The sequence below is a fragment of the Sinohyriopsis cumingii genome, chromosome 9 (assembly GCF_028554795.1).
Source record: "Sinohyriopsis cumingii isolate HCF-2022 chromosome 9, ASM2855479v2, whole genome shotgun sequence".
Lineage (NCBI taxonomy): Eukaryota > Metazoa > Mollusca > Bivalvia > Unionida > Unionidae > Sinohyriopsis > Sinohyriopsis cumingii.
In genome coordinates, this window is record NC_142969.1 from 93445356 (window position 1) to 93461316 (window position 15961).

General features: G+C 36.1%; 1 protein-coding gene across 1 annotated transcript in view; it reads left to right on the plus strand.

Annotated features, from left to right (window-relative positions):
- LOC149792262 (protein FAM76A-like) overlaps window positions 1-15961 on the plus strand; it is a 37350-nt gene that overhangs the window by 12718 nt on the left and 8671 nt on the right. The window contains exons 5-8 of the mRNA XM_089970794.1: window positions 3643-4043; window positions 6191-6280; window positions 10087-10243; window positions 13340-13441. Coding sequence (XP_089826920.1) covers window positions 3643-4043; window positions 6191-6280; window positions 10087-10243; window positions 13340-13441 — 750 coding nt within the window. The remainder of the gene's footprint in view (window positions 1-3642; window positions 4044-6190; window positions 6281-10086; window positions 10244-13339; window positions 13442-15961) is intronic.

A 15961-nucleotide genomic window follows, 5' to 3' on the forward strand; every position in this document is an offset into this window, starting at 1 on the left:
TCCTTCTCTTTATTCTTAAAGAAAAGGATTGTTCAGTTTCTACCATTAAGGGGTACCGAGCAGGCTTTTTTCCACCCCCAAAACTTCATTTTCACAGTTGTAAAACAAATTAAAATATCACAGTAACAAAAACATCTTTTATGATCATGGAAAATGGTATGGAATAGTCAGTTAGACATAACTTAATCAGCCACTTAAAGGAAGTAGAAAAATAACCTCTTAAGACAAGTGACTGCTTTATACAGGTTTGTTTCTTTTAAAATTTAGGGAATTATCAGTTGTGTCCATTTATTGTACTTGGGTGGGTGGGGGAATAGTGGAATCATCAGTTATGTAAGCTGTACCGATGTCACTTTTTGCTGATAATGCCGATACCGCATATAGCTGATTATTAAAACTGCCAAAACCGATTATGAAACCGATTATTGCATTATTATTTGTTTTATAACAATGACTGGTTCAAATAAATAAACGTATTAGTGTAATGCAAGCAGGTACTTTGTGCAGTGTAAGTTATAACAAGGTTGTTTATGCGGCAAGTGAATTTGAACTTCTGTACAAAAACAAAGAGAAACCGGATAAGAAGTACATTGCTATTTATAGAAACGACAATCACTCAAATATAAAACTTGAAAAACTTTAAACTAACACTGATAAAACTTTTGGTTTGCCAATTCAAGATATAAACAAATGAAAATGTATTAATCTAGTCTTTTAATTTACGTTCAGTGATGCAGGTCACCATTACTAGATTTCAATAAATGACTAAAAAATGTTAACATTAGCCAAATAATAATTAAAATTAATAATATGCATGGTTTAAGACTAAAGTTAGATGTCACTGTATGCTGGCTGCAGCAAATACTTAAAGCCTAGTTCAGGTAGGTTGTATCTAAGCAACAGTAACATTTCTCGCCAAGTGATGATCCAAAAAAATCTGGCCTGTGCCACTAAACAGCTGCTTGCTCGGAATGCTTGAAGCTGGTGCAGACAGATAGCATCTAGCTAATTTGGCCAAGTAGGGGAACTGAAACCTGTGAGTATTCCACCAGCTGTATATGTCTTCTTCTCGTGGCAACAGAGGGCTGGCCAGATACAATTCAAGCATCGTTTCAACGGTATCATCCACATGGATTGTTTCATTGATGGTACAGACAGGTTTGTCACAGGCCACAGAAAACAAATCCCAGAGACATGACGTTTGATGGTCCAGTGGCATTTGTTTCAGTTTCAGTTTTTCTTATATTTTTTTTTGGTCGGGGGTTCCTCCTGCTTGTCAGCTGACGCAACTATGATGCATTCTTCTCTAAGCCAGTCTTTGGATCCGATCACAAGTAATTCTTTGCTGAATAGGCGATGTTTGAATTGGCGATCCAAGATGGTGGCCAAGACAATCTTCTTGTCGCTGGCAACATCACGTCAGCAAAGCGTGTGTTCAGTGACGTCAACATATCACGGCGCATTGTCTGAATACCATGACTCGCTTCATGCCCTCGAGCCAGCAAAATTTGGAGCAGGAAAGAATGACAGATACTGATATTTGGCTATCAATTACTTCCTTGGTAATGTCAGCGAATGGGCTTAACGTGTCCACAGTATTGTTAATCAAGACCCACTGTTAGGCTCGGCAGGTCATAAAGAATAGTATAAGCTCCCAAGACTTATTTTTGTTCATATAATGAAACCACTATAATGTATGTAGAATTTCAGCGTGTCTGGATATCCTGGATGAGTTTCTTATGGGCAGAACCAATTGTTTCCTGCTGCTGTTGTGCCAGGATGGAGTGCCAGAACGTACTGTGGATCGCGAGATTGCCAAAACATCTTTCACACCTCATTGCGACAGAATGCCATCACTGACAAGCTGCATTGTGTGTGCAAAACAGCTGATGCTGTCAATTTCAGCCATATGCATTGCTTTAACCATGTTTGCATCTCCATCATGCAGAAGAACATGGATATGAGTTTTGGGAATATTGTATTCCTCATATAATTTGTCCAGTTTGCTTGCCAAATATTCTCCTGTGTGTGATTTATCGAGAGGCATTGTTGCTAAAAGCACCTGTTTCCAATGAAAGTCTTCCGTCAGCCAGTGTGCTGTAAGACTCAAAAAGGCTATGCCGATGGATGGGTCTGACCACACATCAGAGGTAAAACTAAGGTCAGATTGGGCAGAAACTAAATCACGCACCTTGCTTTGTATCGCCTTATGCATGTCAGGTATCAAAAATGTGGAAAAGTACATCTGACTTTGAGTTTTATAGCGCAGTTCAGCCTTGGCCATCAGACATCAAAATCCAATGCCTTCAGCAACATAAAATGGTTGCACATCTACTGCCATGAACTCTGCAATAGCCTTGTGATAACTAATAGCTCTTGGGTCGTCAAATGTGAATGGCTGCTTCCGGTCCAGCATGGCATTAATAGTTAAGAGTACAAGGAGTTGCTGAAGCTTCTGAGGTTAACTGCATAGCATCCTTTTCTTTTTTATCTGCAGAAACAGGCTATGTTCGACCATGTGCTTGCAGCACAAGTGCTGGACAAGATTTGATGTCATATAGTTTTTAGAATCCTTTCCACCTCTGCAAATGCATGCTTTGCAAAGTGCAATTTGCTTTTGACTCATCGACTGCATTTACTCTAAAGTAATTCCAGACTAAACTTGAGTGTTTTGAGTTTGACATTATGCATAGGCTTGGTAGTATATTTAATAGTGTGCAATCGCTAGTTAATATTAATAATCCAATCGATTTGCACTCTTGAAATAATGTTTTAAATCAAGTAAGTTGCTACTAAGTTCTCCACATGGCTGGATGGATGCACGAACCACACTGCGAGTTGCGTGATGAAGCTGCTCAGAAGCTGGGATAATGTCACTGGCACTGGAATGTCAATTTCAAAGCTGCATCATATTTGTGTGTCAGCATTCAGCTGCTTTAGCATGTGACTGCTATTCGTTGTTTAGCAGCACTGCAAGACTGGCTAAAGAACAGATTAACTATAGTGAGTCATAGTTTCGTAGTAGTTGGAAATTTCTCTGGCAATATAATCTGCCTAGCTATATGCTAATGTGTATGCTGGAAGTTGAACAGCCACATGATGCCTCATTGGCTGGTTGGCTGCTGTTATTGGGATGAGTTCATGAATGTTATTGATAATTTGTTGTGTGCAGACAATTAGCGGTAGTTTACAGCAAGTGTGTTAAAAAGTATTTACTTTTAAGAATATATTGTCTTTCAATTAATCCCCAAATCAAATGTTTATTCCTTAATTTCCACTATTTAATTCTGATTTAAAATTCAAGCCGTGTCAAGATGAATGTTATGACTGAATTTATATATTGGAAATTTGTTTACATCGGCACCGATTATTTCTGCCGATACTGATTATAACGCTTGTTCTAATAATCGGCCTGATCATGAGTATGGCCGATTAATCGGTACAGCTTTACAGTTATGTCCAGGTATTGTGGAATTATCCAAACTTGGTATAAGGATATACTCCTAATATGTTGTTTGAAGACAAAAGCCAAGAATTAAAAAGTATTGAAAATTACATCTGTGATAAGAGTATACCAGTTGGAAATAGGAATGATATTAGTGGAAAATTGTAGGAACTATTCATCTTTTTTTTCTCTTTTAGGTTGATGGGAAGCTTCTGTGCTGGCTGTGTATTTGTGCTTACAAGAGAGTCCTAGCTAAAGCAAAGAAGAAAGTTGAGCAAAAACAGGATGACCCCAAAAAGCAGAGCCTAACCTCAAACAGACAAAGTTCTGATAAACTAGATAAGCTTGACAAACTTGAAACACTGAGCACAGGTAGTAGTGGTCGCCTTAGTAATCATGGTGACAAATCAACTGGAGAAAATTCAGTAACCGCTATGAAAGATAGGCAATCATCTTTAACCTCATCATCACTTGCAGAAAGATCTTCACCATATTCATCCAAGCTTTCCTTTCTACGTGATCGGACAGATGAAAATAGCACTGATTCTCCCACAGGGCACAGATCTCATGGAAGTTCAAAGTCTTATCCAAATCATGTGTATGTACTTGTTTTTTGTTTACATGGTTATCATCTTTTTTGCATTCAAGTATGAAAAAATTCTTACCTTTTGGATAACGAGAGCAAATCCTTAAAAAAAAGCTAAAAGACTGACTTATAATGGCAGAGAGTTTTGGCTTGAAGGGAGTACATCTCCAAAGCCTATGGCATACTTTCTTGTATCCATTAATTTAAAATAGTTTTTTCTAATAACCAGGCACCATCAATATTTAAGGCCTTGAAAGACTATGCAAGCTTTACAAAGGGACATAACTGATTCTGATTTTAAGCAGGAATAATTAGACTAAAACATTGTTAGCTCCCTTAATAATTGTTATGATGTATGTGAAACGGTGCCAAATTATTTAAATAGAAAATGCTCATACAAGGTAATTCCTTTAGTCTTTTATTGCAAGATTTTTTCATGAATACTTTTTGGATATTGGATTTTACTCATGGTATTTAATAAAAGAATGGTTAGGTTTGGTTTTGTGGGTTTAAGCCATTTTTCATTGTGTAATAGGCTATACATGATGGCCACTATTTGTGGCAAACAACCTGAGAAAACCACGGAGAGAACTACTGATTCATGGGAGGCTACTGGCAAGCTTTTGTATGTGCCTACATCGGGCTGAGGAAAGACTTGAACCTACGTGGACAGATGTGACATATTTGTGATATGTAATTGTGAGGGCTTTGACTACGAGGTCACCAGAGGCCACATTAAAAAATAAATATGATTATCAGTACCTAATGATTAATATTCATCCCATTTCCATTCACTGTATCATCTGATCTTCCAAATGAGCAACATTTTCAATACATTGATCCATTGGGGGGGGTAGTAGAAATTACTTGTGATGCTCTTTGTCCCAAAAAAAATATAAAGCAAATAATGTTGTTTGTTTTCTTTCTTATTTATTTACTTTTAGAAAGTAAATATATTTCATTTCAGTATGATTGGGAACAGACACTAGCAAATATGGAAATTCATTTTCAGTTTTCCAGATCAGTGTGCATACTATTCTGTAAGACACTGGGGAAGAAATTGGTACTGTGTATGTCTTTGGGGCTTTTTTAAACTTTTCTTAACTTTTACCAGTGAAAAATCTCCAGTGATAACCTTGTGTCTGTCATATTCATACTGGTTTAACAAAAATTAATTTAAAAAAATACTTCTCAAAGTACCACTGATTTATTCTGGAGTTTCTGTTATTTGCTATCATCTGCTACAAATTATATGACTAAGTGAAATTAAAAATATATTTACTTGAGCAAAACCATTGAACTCCTTATTTTTCAAGGTTGATAGCTATCATATTAAATGTGTTAAATATATTTAAGAATGGATCTTTGACCTTGTTGAAGCAGGTGTTATTTTGATATTAAAATAGTATGATTAACAAGACACACGTGTATCTCTTCTTATTTTGTTGGATTTTATGCCAAAAGCTAAATTCGGTATGATCTTTATGTTGTGAAGACCGAGGTCAAGTGATTCACACCATTTTCTTGTAGAAAGGTATAGAGTTGTGGTTCCTGTTTTGCCTTCAATTTCCACTGAATTTTGTTTGAAGTACTTTATGGTTTTAAACTAAATGTGGTATGAAGCTGAACATTATGAGGATCTGGGTGAGGGTGGATTTTCAATTTCCCACATTTTACAAAGTCTGCAATGGCCATTTTTGTGAATTTTGCAGTTACATCATATTGACATGGGCATCTGTATCATATGGACACATTTCTCTTTATGCCAACAGACTGTTTTTTTTTTTGTTTTTTGACGAAGGTTTCTGATCTTGAATTGGCATAGAAATATGGCAGGAATTGATCTTGTGCCAAGTTACTTGACAGTTCAGTTTCATAAATATTTGTGAAGCAGTCTACTTCCGTTAGTTAGCACTGACTCAACACTAAAACTCTTTTGTTTTTAAAAAGATTAGTCATATGGAGTAGAAATTTGAATGACCACAAATATCTAACAGAGTTCTTTTTGGTACATAATGTTTTTCTCTTACAATATAAAGCCAGTAAAAGTATTTCCTTATAGAAGTTTGCAGTTCATTGGAGTGATTATTGTGATCCTTTGCTTTACTAGCAGAATGTCAGAGGGTAAATAATCTCCATAAAAATATTTGTTCTTTCAGATCTGAGTCAGATCCCTCTCCAGCCAAGAAGCAGCGTCTCGAACGAGATAATCCTACCTCAAATGGGATCTCTTCTACTCCTACAAAAAGGTTTCATTTACCTTTTAGTCTTACTTTTATTACCTGATTCTAAATAAGGATGTAATGATACAGCAGCCGAGAATATTGATCTTTGTGTGATGATACAATTCAACGTATCTCTGCCACTGCATTGCAATAGACTTGATACAACCTGAGAATTTAAGATAGTTATTTAATTTTATAAATTTACTGAGACTAGGAATTTAACATTATTGTAAAATGTATTGATATAGCTTTTATATTCACTGTAATACTCTTGGATATAGTTATCACTTTGTCCGTTTGTCCGTATTTAAGCATATTTATTCTGTGAGCATGACTCAAATCGTCTAATGTAAGTCAGCCATACATGGAACATATTGCAAGCAGGTTGCTTGGAGGTGCCATTTTGATATGTAAAATTTTTGCAGTCATATTTTTGTATAGGCCAGATTATATCTCGTACCCCCAACATCCTACAGCATTCATTTTTAAAGGTGCTAGTCTGGGAGACATGCTTTTATTTCCCAATTTTAAGTTGGGCAAATGCAAATTTTCTTGTTTTAATTGCTTTATCTGACCAGTCATGCCCTTTGGGCATACTGTATGCTTGAATTTACCTCCTACATATATTCATTCACATCTTGAGATATACCACACCTACCGTAAGAGGTTTTTGGTAATTGTCACATGTGTACTTGTTGTTTTCCTGCATGATTTTATATTGGCTTAAATGTCCAAATTTTCACTAATAAAAACAAAACAAATCTAGTATGATTAATTAGTATTTTAAACAACCTTGTTATATTCTCTTTACTTAACCCAGATACTCGCTAGCAGATGACTTTTTGATTTTAATCTGCTGAGTCAATGCTGTTGTTGTTGTAGTAGGGTTTAACGCCATTTTTCATCACACAATAGGCTATACATGGCAGCCAGTATTAATGGTGGAGGAGGAATCCCAGAAAGAACCACCGACCCACGAGAAGCTACTGGCAAGCTTTCTCGCATACCCACATTGGCTGAATCCGAGACTCGAACCGACGCAGACAGAGGTGATCCGTAACGGAGAGCGCTTTAGACCACTCTGGGCCCCTCCTGAGTCAATGCAAATAGATTAATAAAAGGCACTTTACCGACAAGTGGCAGCTTCTTTTATGAATCTGATACTGAATATAGCCTCCATGGCATCCAGCTTGAAAATTAATTCGATACAGGGTTTCCACCTGAAGATTTTTATATCATGCCTTATTGGTCCTAAATGAAAATAGTGCCAAGTTGACATACAATATGTCCAATGCAAGAGTTAATTTGAAATTATTCTTTTTACTGAAGAATGTCCAGTATAGTTTCAACACTCAGCAATTAAAAGGAAGAAGCGGTCTTATCTTGAATTTTTGGAATTCTTTTCAGCCAGTAGAATGTCAGTTACTTCAAGTGACTCTTGTTATTTAGTTGTTAAAATTGTTTTTTCATTGTTAAGATTGTTATTTAGTCATTAAGATAATCTGAATAAAAGGAAATTTAAAAGAAATTACAATTAAGGACCTTTATTGATCAAATAATACTTCTGTCCAGTCCAAAACCTGCAAATCTATATTAACACAAATATATGCTGCTTGGAAATCTCAACAATTATTTATAACAGGAATATGTGTGTCCTTGAGAGGTCCAGGAACTGATACCCTTTCCTTTCACTTTTGCATGCACAAACTTTGAATCATTTTGTGAAGGTAAAATCAGCATTGCAGGGCATAAATTAATGGTTTCAACTTTGAGTTAATGCTTGCAGGAATGTACAAAGTGAACAGCAGATTGAAAAAAAGCAAAGGATGTACTGGAGATTTTCATGTAACAGTGGACAATAATTCAAATGTAGGGTTAGATGAACTTCCAAAATAGAAACCAAAATGTGAAGCAGAGTTTCCAAATTCATGACTGTAAGAGTACAAAAATGGTTACAACACAGCCCAATGATGGGCAGTATGATGTGTGATATGTCTCAAAATTGTGGGAAAATAACCCCACAACAACTTTGTCATTACAATTCAGTGCCACCTCAGCATTACTTGCTATTCATGCATTTGAAAAAAACTCAGCTGCTTTTCAAAACTAGCTACATATATCACGAGATTTCTCATGCAGATGAAATGAAAGTCATTTAAAGATTACATATCTCAGTCTTCAGCTAATGTCAAAACTCATACAGAAAGTATCCTATGGTCCAATGCTCCTAACTATTATACTATTTTTGTGAGTACATTATGCTCCAGTCTTATCAATTTATATACTAAGTCAGTTATATATTAATTTAGTATGTTAGCCCTTAATGCCTGCACATGGTCTTGTCCCTCAGCATGTCCTGAAAGAGTTGACTTTCAAAAATTTAAAAAGCCATTTTCGATGTAAAAGGGTTATTATATCTGGTGGAGAAAGAACCCAGGGAAGAACCACCATCCCATCGGAAGCTACTGGCAATTAGTCAAACATGACCTACACTGGATAAGCCTGAGACTTGAACTCACATGGACATAGGTGATGTGTCAATGATCTGTAACAGCAAGCGCTTTAGACCACTTGGTCACCCATGGCCCCAAACGAGAAGTTAAACCTCAGCATATGTTTGCATGAAATATGCTTAGGAAATTATCACAAAACATCATATTGGACCTAGGTATTATAACATCAGTGAAAACCACCCTTAATAGTGATGATTGAAATCATTGTGAATTCACGATTATTTGTACCAATTTGTGGGGGTGGATTTCATGGTTGCATTAGGCCCATTAAATTAATAAACAATTGTCCTTCTATGGAGACAGTAGAACATCTTCTTTAATCCATGAAATTATGTACTGGCAAAATGAATTTTTTCTTAAAGTTACAAAAATTGATACCAACTGAATTAAATGGATTTACAGGAACTGCTACGAATGGGTGTCTTCATTAATAAGATTGTTTGTACATTTTCTGGGTAAAAACTGTATAAATGTAGAATACATCATAGTTTAGATTCAGTTTCTATCAAGTTGGCTTCTTATACCATGTGTATTCATTGAGAAGAGCAAATAACAAAGAAATAATAAGAATATTTGTATTGAAAAAGGAATTGCAAATGACTTATATTTTATAATTGAATTTTTTATGTAGTAATTAGTAGCAGTGTTGTTTTATCTTGTAAATACTCATCATCTATATATGATCTATGTTATATTGCTTGTTTCCTTACCATTATGGAATGCATTATACTGTTGTTAGTACATAGCCTGTTTTATTCAAAACACGGCTTGATTTCATGGAAACCTTGTATGCAGGAGAAACTGAGTATGTTTGGGATTAGTGACAAGACAGAATACCAGGTGTGAAATAATATATTTATGTACAGATGATATATATAAAAATGAAGTTGACACACCTTATTGCCCATGTCACTGTATGCGTAAGGTTTTGTACATAACAGCTGTGCTAATATTATGTTAAAACATTAATAATTTGTCCTGTTCATTCAGTGATATTGAGAGTTTTATGTATATATTTCCATGTCAGCTTGCTTTGTCTAGCTTCTTTACTGAAAATACAAAGGAATATTCCTGTATTACAGTGGTGGTGTCTGCTCAGGAAAAGCTTTCTGGTGGTAATCTTGGGCTGAAAATGGATCTGAAACATTATGTATATATGAGTTGTATCATTGCCTGATGCTGTTAAAGAATTCCCAGTTAAAGTTTAATTCAGAAAAGTTTGGTCCTAATGAAACTCCTGCTTACCACCATAGATCCCTGTTTCCAAGTGCTTGCTCCATTAATTTTGCTTAATGCACCAACTTCTTTTTTATTTAGTTTGACTATAAGTTCTGTGATAGCCATGGACAAGTCCCCTGTTGACCCTAACAGCTCAGAGCATGTGATTGCCATCACTCAGCTACAGGAACAACTAGAGATTCTGAAAAAACAGCTTCAAGCCAAGGATGCACAGCTGCTGGAGAAAGACAAAAAGGTAACCTCTAGTGTTTTGACTGATAAATGCCAGGATAATGCTATTTTTCCTTCATTTTATTTCCTAACTGTGTTAAAACAAGCACTATATTTCACTGTTTCTCTCTCTCTGTCTGCATTGCTTTCATGGACTTTTATGAAGAATCCCAATTTAGAAATTGGTCAGAAAAAGTCTAGCATTGATGTTGTTGTAGTTGTTCTAGGCTTTAATGCCATTTTTCAACACAAGATAGGCTATACATGGCAGCCAGTATAAATAGTGGTGGAAGAACCAAGGAAAACCCCAGAGAGAACTACCGACCCACAAGAAGCTACTGGCAAGCTTTCTCACATACCCACATTGGCCAAACCCAAGATACAAACCCATGCAGACAGAGGTGAGATGGTAGTGATCCATAATGGTGAGTGCTTTAGACCACTTGGAGCCCCACTTGGCATTGAAAAGTATGAAATAAACACTAAGACTTGTATTGGATCCTCATTGTTTGTATTCTGGGGAAAAAAAGAACAGTTGTTTATTTATCCATTTTTAAGTCCAACATTATTCCTCATTTCCAAACATTGTTGAAATTTAATCATTTTGAGGTTAATCAGTTTAATATATATATATATATATATATATATATATATATATATATATATATATATATATATATATATATATTGGCATAATCACTGAGACTTTTTTGTATTATAGTTATCTCTGCTGGTCATAGTCAAGAAGAACTTGTGGAATGGCCTTTTGTCCATAGTCTGTCCACAAAGTTAGTTATTGCTACTTTGAAACTACTTGGACCATTACCATTGAGACCTTCAAATTGTCCTGATGACTTCTTGCTGTGTCTAGCAGGTCTTAAATAAATATTGAACCGATAAGTTTAGCCATCTGAAAAATCTTATCACTACTCCTTCTGAATGTCAAGTTATACTGACACTGGGTTTTCACCAGAAGACTTCTTATGATGTCACAGTTGGTACTCAGTAAAAACGGTGCCCTTATGTTTAGTATGGTCACCAAGTCACCATCTTCAGAATCTTTGTATTGCAACTCTTCTTCCATGGAAAGTCATACTGACATAGGGTTTTCACTGGAACACAAATCATGATGTCAAGTTTGTCCAGAATGAAAATGGTGCCAGTCTGACTGCAAATATGGCTGCCATATTTGCCATCTTGAAAAGTTTGTTTTTGCTATTCCACCAGAATTGATTGTCATATCAACATTGGAATTTCACCAAAAGATGTTTTATGACATCTAGTTGGTCCTAAATGAAAATGGTGCCCCAAAGACATCTAATAATGTCACTATTCTCCTGAAAGGATGATCTTATTGGCATTGGGTTTTCTCCAAAAGACTTCTAATGGTGCCTAGTTTGTCCTATATGAAAATGGTGTCAATCTTAAATCCAGTGTGGTTGCCACATAAGCTAATTGAAAATCCTATTGCTGGAGACTATCAGAAATGGTTGAAACACTCACCAGTTAGAAAGAGAAAATGGTTTTATCTTGAATTCTGGGAATTTATTTGTGGACAGTAGAGCATCAGTTCCTTTGAGGGACTCTTGTATTGAAAAAATGTCCAGTCATTGTTATTGTCAACCCAGTTTTACCGGTTGCCATTTGCAGGACTCCCAGTTATGTTTTTGGCTCTACTGGTGATTGACCAGAAGAGCTTTTGGAAGGACCTTTTGACCATTTGCACAGGTTTGTTATCGCTACACCTGCTAAACTACTTCAAGGATTGTCATGAAATGTTGCACTGTCATCCCACAGTCTAGTGAGTATTAGAATGAAAATGGTGCTGCTCAGACATTCTGAAAACCTTGATATAACTACTTTGGGGGGACAGAAATAATATTGAAATGGAATTTTCACTGCAGTACTTTTTGTGATGTTTAGTTGTTTCTAATTGAAAATGGTGCAGTACAAGTCCAGTAACAGCAGTTGTCGTAATAATTTTATCATTACTCCTGAAATGAAAGTCATATTAACATGGGATTTTCACTGCAAGACTTTTTAATGATGTATAGCTTGTTCTAAATGAATTTGTGGTTCTTTAATAACCTTCTTGTTGCTACTTGTCATATCAAGACAAGGTTTTTATAAAAAGACTTTCTATGATATGTAATTGGTCCAAAATGAAAATGATGCAGAAGTGATGTCTAATATGGACACCATAGCAGGCATCTTAAAAATGTTATCACTGTTCCTCATGAACACAAATTCATATCAGCATGGAATTTTCACCAAAAGACTTCTTATCATGTATAGTCAGTGAGAATGGGTCAGTGTGATGTCCAGTATGGCCACCATGGCAGCCATTTTGTAAATCTTATCACTACTACTCATAAACAGAAAGCTGAATAAAGATAGTGATTCTCTCAGGTTTGGGGATGCACAAATATCTGATCCTCTGTTGCATTCCTGCTCAGCCATGATGACTGGTATATTACAGAAGTTGGCTCAAGGCTATGAGACAGAAGATGATTTTGAGATCCTTCATTCACCCAGTGGCCACTATTTTCAGTGGGTAGTTAAAGGGTATATTCACCTTCTTGGTTACTCAGACCTCTTGGCCAGAACCTGGGAAAATCCAGGGAAGAATGACTGACCCACAGGAAGCTACCAGCAAGCTTTCTCACATACCCATCTTGGCCAAGCCAAGACTCAAATCTATGCAATGATGAAATGTAAGTGATTAGTAGAGGTGAGCCTCTTAGACCACCCTGTGGTGCCACTTTAATCATGTGTTCGACATGAAAACCCTCACCTTTTTTAAGGGGCCCCGAGTTGTCTAAAGCACTCTCTGTTACGGATCACTGCCATCTCATCTCTGTCTCCATGGGTTCAGGTCTCGGATTTGGCTTATGTGGGTATGTGAGAAAGCTTGCCAGTAGCTCCTCGTGTATTGGTGGTTCTCTCCGGGGTTTTCCTGGGTTCTTCCATGTATAGCATATCGTGTGCTGAAATATGGCATTTAACCCAACAACAACAACTTTTTTTTTTATAAAAAAATCCTAGATTACATTTTAATGAGTTTCTTCAGAGATTTTTGAAGTGTAAATACACAGCTCATTTGTTTATTTTTATACTGCAGATAACAGAACTGAAGGCACATAGCTATGAAACTGATAAAGACTTCAGAACCAAAATTACCAATCTCCAGAAGCAACATTCAGAAGCAGTAGAGTCCCTGCAAGTAAGTCATTTTCACATGTTTTCATTGTAAGCAATGGTAATAAGAATTTTATAAGTAGATCCTGGCTTCTTGATTCATGTATTTGAATTATATGTTATACTAGGCACATAAAAAGCCTTTCTTCCAGATTGATGATCGGTGAAGTTTCTTCTATGCCATTAAAGCATTTAGGTTTTGTAAAAAAAAATGTTCAGTGAATGTCCTTAGTAGCATCATTTCAAGAATGTAGAACCTGAAAACAAAAACATCGTCAGGGACATATTGAGACCTGTTTGTTAATGAACTCACTGGAATAATTTTAATGGAAAAGTACACACAATGTTTTTATATACCATCCAAAAGGCAAAACCTTCATTTTTATGATATTGTCCATATGTCTGTTACCATTTTAATTTTAGTACAATAACTTCAGTTTTGTGCTATCTACCTTTACCAAACTTTGTTGATGGCTTACACTTGTAGTAAGGAAGAAACCTGTTGATGTTGAAGTCTAAAGTCATGGACACTCTGACTGAGAGAAGAAAATTGTTTTCTGGACAATAATATTAATCCTTGTTGACAGACCTGGGCCAGACTTTGTGGATTGCTTGTGCTTGAAGCAAGGAAATGTCTATCAAATATCTAGTCCAGAGTTAAAAAATTAGTACCACTGTGACTGTAAGAAAAACATGGTTTCTGAACAGTAACTTTAGTTCTGCATCACAGACCTGGACTAGATGGCTCAGGTGGCCTAGTGGTAAGAGCGTCCGCCTTGGATGCAAGAGGTCCTGGTTTCAAAGCTGCCTTGCTTGGCGCTCAGCATTATGAGGTTAGTGTTAAGACTGGTTGGCCTGGTGTCAGGACAATGTGACTGGATGGGACCACATGTATGAGGAATGATGCCCCAGTACTAGGCATCACAATAAAATGTTGCACTGCAGACATTGTAGCAGTTTGACTGAAATTTTTTCAAAACTGTTAAAAATCCAAAACACATACACACTAAACTGTGTGATGGCTTGCTCTTGGTATAAGAAAGCAGCATATTAATTTTGTGACGAAAAGGTCAAGGTCAGTAGTTACTCTAAGGCAGACGTGGGCAAACTTTCCAGTGCAAGTGCCGCATGCACAAATTTACACCTTGTCGCGGGCCACATAGTTCATTAAGTAAAATAATTAATATTTGAAATAGCAAAAATAAAAGGTTTTTCTAAATGACATCTAATTAATTTTCAGTTGCTAATATTTTGTTAATATTTGAAAACTTAAACTTAAGCTTCAAAAGAAGCACATTTATTTGATAAACAAAGTAACATAAACAGAGTCAGTGCGAATGATGACTTGTTCCCAGGCCGCATGAAAACCCTTGGCAGGCCGCATGCAGCCCGCAGGCCGTAGTTTGCCCACCCCTGCTCTAAGGCAACTAATAGTTGCAGCACAAACATTTTAGTCCTCAACCATGTACTTTCTCCAAGGTTTGTAATAACTTGTACTTTGTGTAAGCAGGAATGCAGTTAAAATAAAAGTAATGTTCAAAGTCATAGTGACTAGTAGTTTTTTTTTCTGCATAATAACTTTCATTCTCATACTTTGATGACAATTTATGATTGGTCTGCACTTAGAGATGTCTGAAACAGTTTCTAGATTTGGAGGTCAAAAGATAAAAAATTAAGGTCACTGTGACCCAAAGAAAAATGAGTTTTGCACAATGACTTTTGTTCTGGAATAACTTTCTTGACTAAACTTTTTGGGTAGCTTGCATTTAGGGCAAGGAAGAAACTGATTTTAGGGAATAAAGGTAAAAGGTATATTAAAGTCCAATAAGAAAATAATGGTTTCTGCATGGTGTTTATTCCAACACTGCATATCTTTACCAGAAATCAATGTCATTGAGACCAAGTCAACAATAATCTACAGAATCAGCCATGTCCTACTAGTGTCTGCACAGAGGACTATTACACATGGGGTGTGCATATAAAGATCCTACACAGAGGACTATTAAACCTGGGGTGTACATGTAATCTGTCTACACAGAGGACTATTAAGCATGGGGTGTGCATGTAATATATCAACACAGAGGACTATTAAACATAGAGTGTGCATGTGATGTGCCTACACAGAACACTATTAAACTGTGTGCATATAATGTGCCTTCAGAGAAGACTATTAAACATAGGTTTTGCATATAAAGTGCCTAAACAGAGGTCTATTAAGCATGGGTTTTGCATATAATGTGCCTTCACAGGAACTATTAATATACATGCCAACCATTATGCTTTTGGCATAATCTTTATGGGTTTTTTTTCCACCAAATTACGTCTTACATTATACTGTATATGGATTATGCTTTTTTTGTACAGTAAAATATAAAGTAAAACAATAATACATTTTTTTGTCATTTTTATTATCACCTCTTTAATTCTAATTCCACTCCTATAAACTTGGGATGTGCATATAATGTGTCTAAACAGAAGGCTATTAAATATGGGGTGTGCATATAATGTGTCTACACAGAGGACTATTAAACATTGGGTGTGCATA